Source organism: Pteropus vampyrus, unplaced genomic scaffold, assembly GCF_000151845.1.
Source record: "Pteropus vampyrus isolate Shadow unplaced genomic scaffold, Pvam_2.0 Scaffold193, whole genome shotgun sequence".
Classification (NCBI taxonomy): domain Eukaryota; kingdom Metazoa; phylum Chordata; class Mammalia; order Chiroptera; family Pteropodidae; genus Pteropus; species Pteropus vampyrus.
Window position 1 is genome coordinate 848508 of NW_011888974.1, and position 4970 is coordinate 853477.

At 49.3% G+C, this 4970-nt stretch overlaps 1 protein-coding gene across 1 annotated transcript in view; it reads right to left on the reverse strand.

Moving 5' to 3' along the window:
* The window catches only part of ELN (elastin), a 31122-nt gene that overhangs the window by 21718 nt on the left and 4434 nt on the right, over positions 1-4970 (reverse strand). Inside the window, exons 2-3 of the mRNA XM_023537494.1 lie at positions 1755-1825; positions 848-946 (exon numbers count right to left, since the gene is read on the reverse strand). Of these exons, the coding sequence (XP_023393262.1) occupies positions 848-946; positions 1755-1825 (170 nt within the window). The remainder of the gene's footprint in view (positions 1-847; positions 947-1754; positions 1826-4970) is intronic.

Sequence of the window (4970 nt, forward strand, 5' to 3'; positions counted from 1 at the left end):
CACCTAGCTATGTGACTTCAGGCAAGGCTTAATTTCGGCGAGCCTCAGTTGCCTCATCTGCCTCATCGGGCCAACGGCCCTGTGCCAGCTCGTGCCTGAGAGTGTGCTGGTAGCGGTCCTCACTTTCATGTCGGTTCTTAACATTCAAATACTCTTTAAGTACTGAAAACATTACTTTTGACATTTCAATCTACTTTAAAACATTGTGTGCTTCCCCCCGCCCCACCCCAAATTAAAGGAAAATATGTTTCCCTGATGCCATTGCTCCAAAATTCTGCTCATTTTCTTTTGGGGGTGGGCTCTCAGTCTCCATCTGCACATGGCCATTGCTTTTATATTGTTTTTACTTTAAAAACACTTCACCATATTATGTGACAGATAATATATTTATACTCCTCAGTAACTTCATAATATTGCAGAGTTTACTTGATCACACCCTCCAGTCGGGTGGGTTTCTTGTTTTGCATATTTGCAAACACCAACAAGGTGTCTGCAAAACACCTTGTTGCAGATCATCCTTTTTTTCTTCTTTTCAATTATCTCCTTTAAATGAATTTCCTTGAGGGGGTTAATGGTTGAAGACAGTAAATGGCAAGGATGTATGATGAAGACAGCCACTTTCCTATAGCATCACAAACATCGTGTTTTATCTTTTAGAAGATTTACCCTCTTAATAGTTGTAAAATAGTGTCACATAAATGACTTTTAAAGTAGGAGTGACTTGTGGGTCCTCTGTGGTAGGCTTACCAATGTTCTGCAGTGTCAAATGTGCATCTCTCACAAATGCACTCACAATCTGCCTCACCTGTGTGTGTGGTGAGGTGTGTGAAAGTTTCATGTACATTACCTGGATAATAGAGTCCTCCGGGAACTCCTCCGGGAACTCCTCCGGGAATTCCTCCGGGAATTCCTCCGGGAATTCCTCCAGGAATAGCCCCTGGGACCCCTGGAAGGAATTAGGTAGAGTCCTTTATTAGCCAGAATTAATAAAAGCATGATAACAATAATGATGATGATGATGATGATGATGATATTGCATATCCACAAAGTAATTTATGTCAACCAAGCAATTTATATTTACGAAGCATTTTCTCATTTATGCTCCTCAAAATGGCCCTGTGAGGTGGGAAGGGCAGGGAATACTAGCTTCATTTTAACATATGTGAAATCAGGCTCAAAGAAGGTAAGGGATGTATCTGGGGACATATAGCTGGAAAGAGACGGAGCCTGGATTCAAACTCAGGCCATTTCTCTCTTGCTAAAGAGGGCCTGGCATGAGGCTGGGTTTGAGAGCGTTTCACTGGGTAGCCAACTCTCTCCAGCCCTGAGAAGCATGGGCAGACACCAGGGATGTGGGAGGGGAGGCTGGTCTGTGAGTGAGCGGTAAGGAAATGCGGCTGCTGCCAGTAAAAATGCAGCCATTCCCACACTGATAGGACGGCGTGAGGTCAGCGTCCTCAGCCACTGGGCAACTAGTGGTTGGGTGGGGTTCTGGCTGTCTTACACAGGCCTGTCTTAGGAGGCGCCGGACCCCGGAGCGGGACACCGTGAATGAGCAAAGTGAATAGTTTCCTAAGGAAAAGCTAATTCATTAGCCAGGCCAGGGGCCATCTGCCCAACCAAGATCACGAGTTCAGTCCCAATGGACCACTGAAGCTCTCACTGGGGAACGCCATGATGCTGGGCCCTAGGCCCAGGCCTGAGCACGGTCATGGCAACAGATGAGCCCAGAGCATACCAGGCCCTAACTCCACCACCACAGAACGGCCCCATCCTGGACAAGCCTCCTTGCCAATGCCCCAGCCCGAGCTCCAGCACTCCTCTGCTGAAAAGGGCAAGGGCGGGGTTGAGAGACAGTGTGCGGCGGCTTTGCAGTGTGTCCGGAGGCCTCATGGACAGACATCTGGCCTCTGTGGCCTGGCAATGTTGCACAGCTGGGCCTGCTGGCCCCAGGGTTCTGTCAGCCTCAGCCACAGCCCAGCAGGGTACAGAATGCCAAGCTGTCACAGCCACCCTGTGCCAAAGTCCTGGCATCCCTTCCCTCCCTGAAGGTTTGAGGTCCCTCAGGGACTGCGATCCAGGCTTGGAGTGTGCAAACAATTTGGTCAGAGCCTCAGGGGCTCGAAGTGGTGGCCCCAGGAGGGTAGGCCTGCTGGGAATGAAAACTTTGGCCCTGTCATCTGCTGCCAAGTGCACACATGGCCTGCCTCGAGCCTTTGATGCCTTCCCTGGCTCTGGCCTCCAGCTCTGAGCACTGTCTCTTATGTGCTTTTCCCGGGTATACTCCAGGCCTTTCTCTGCCTCGGCCTCTTTTTCTCCTCTCCGGCTCCAGAGCAGACTGCAGGAGCAGTGTAGGCGGGTGGAGGGAACAAGGGCTCAAGACAGACCCATCTGCCTCGACTTCTGGCTGTGCTATTTCTTACCATCTGTGTGACCTTGGGCAAGTCATTTAACCCTTCTGAGTCTCAGTTTCCTTTTGATCAATGTGGGGTTGATAACTGCTAGCTTGCAAAGTTGTTGTGAATTGTCAAAGCGTTCAAGTAAGAGAACTATCTTGCCCTGGACCTGGCACACAGTAATTGCTCAGAAAAAAAAAAAAATGGTGATCCTTTGTCTCTACTTGGCTGCACAGCATAGGGCTTGGGGCCAGGTAGGTATACAGTAAGTATTCAATACATGATGGGCGAATTAGGTGGAGGGGAGGCAAGGATATTGTCTGCAGGTCTGAGTCCCAACTGTTGTATCCCCAACCAGCCTAGGGGTCTCCCACCTCGGCTGGTCTAGCACTTGGAACTGGATGAACCCCCACTTCCTCTCCTGGGGTTCTGCTCTCCCACACTTGCTTGTGGCTAGGCCCCTCCAGGGCTTGCCAGCTCCTCCTCTGCTTCTTCTCTCCCCAGCGCCTGCTCATTCACCCCCCAGCTCTCTTTTCTCCCCACTCTCCACCCCCATGATTCAAATCCCAACAGTGGGTGCCAAACTCTGCCTGAACCACAACAGCCTGAGGAGCTACAGATTTTGATCTCCATTTTGCACTGAGGAAATGGAGAACGCATAATGGGTATAAAAGATTCCTACCCTGTCTCCTCTCTTCAAGTGCAGGAGAGGTGAGAATATGATAAGACAGTAGTCAGTCAAGGGCCTTTGAAAAGGCGGCAGCCACCTCTCATGTTCCGCTGGGTCATCTTTCCTCCTTGGCCTGAGCAGTTCCTTCTGCCAGGAATGCCTTTTTCTCTCTCCAAGTCCTACCCTTCTACCACGACTGAGCTCAGATTCTCCCTCCTGCCTTCTCTGAGTCTGTGGTTCTTACTGCTTAGCTGGCCCAAAGCAGCTGGCCTGGAGCACACTTGTCTTGTTTTATGTGGATTTGGCTTGTTTCACTGGCTAGTCCAGGGTGAACTTGTCTCTTGCATCTTAAAATAATGATCCTAGACTCTTAAGGATCATAACAGTCTTCTGGCCTGGGCTGAAACTCCTTCTGCAAACATCCCCCGGTACTCCTGCTTGCATGCCTCCAGTGACAGGAAAATCATCACCTTCTGATGCTGTCAGCTCTACCTGCAGAGAGGTCTTCCTCCTGTCAAGACAGAATCTGCCCCTTAATCTTTCTAATTCTGTTTCCTAGAACCTTATAGACCAAGGCTCACCTCTCATCCATGTGCCCCTTAAACACTGACCTCTCTTTAAAGGTCTAACTCAAATATTATTTCTCCTGTGAAGCCTTCCTGAATTTCCTGGGGGTCCTCTGGGCACTCCCTCCCCTTGTCCTGTCCACTTCGTCCATTGCTTTATACTGCTCCCCACTAGACAAAACATGGCACGAGTAGCGAGGGGAAAATTAAACTTTATAAATGTGTGCTAATTACAGATGTGGATCAACCCAAGTTAGTAAATTCTGAACGAGAAGATACATCATTTCAAAAATTCACATTCCCACAGTCCTCTTATTTGATACATTTATGGCAGATGTTTCATTGCTGGAGCTTTCCACTGGCCCTCGGAGATAAGTAGGGCAGGGATATTTCTCCCCATTTTAGAGCCAGGGAAACCAAGAGCCAGTGAAATTTTAAGAGCCTAGCCTGGGACCCACAGCTGAACCCAGTCACACACAGGGCTTTCTGCCTGGGTCTTGGGCTTCAAGTTCAAAGATCTGGGAGAAGTCTGTTTGGGAGCAAGCAATGGGCCAACAGGCCTTGGCAGGGGGCTTTGCCAAGCCGAAGTCCAAAGGGCCAGCCTGGGGAGCAGATAAGACCACACGAAACTGTTTGTTGTTTGCATGGAGAAAGGCTGCCAACGGCTTTTCAAAAACAATCTGTCCTCCAGTGGGTGACTTTGTCCCTTCCCTCCCCTGGGCATGTCTGTCCTCCTGCCTTGGCCCCAGCAGATGCAGAGAGCCAGATCAACCCCGAAGCCAGAGATCCTTGGCCCTGGAGGCTCATTGGTGTCACCTGGGCAGCTTTGACAAAATCTCCATGTTTAGGTCCCTCCACAGACCACATAAAGCAGGAATTCTTGGATGAGACCCTGGCATCAGAATTGTTTAAATATCCCCTGGTAACTTCAGCCAGGGTTGAAAACCCTTGTTCCAAATAGTCTTCTGTTCCGAAATCAGAAAAGAAAACAAAACAACAACAACAAAAAACTCATAGTATTTTTGAGAGATGGGGAAAGAATTATGCCCAATTTAGTTTTTTTTCTCTCTCTCTTTTTAAATGGTATGGGAGTCTGAGACAGCTGGTCCTCAAAGCTACTTTTGACCCATCCTAACTGGGTCTAGACAACCCTTTCCATCACTGGGCCTTCCCAAAGAGCCACTTTCTTGCCACCACTGGCAACATGGTTCTTTGGAGCTGGAGAACTCATGGGGGTGACACTTCCTTGTGGTAGAGGAAAGCTGGGCTCCCCTAGGACAGCCAGGCAGGTGGCTCTGTGTGTGTGTGTGTGTGTGTGTGTGTGTGTGTGTGTGTGTG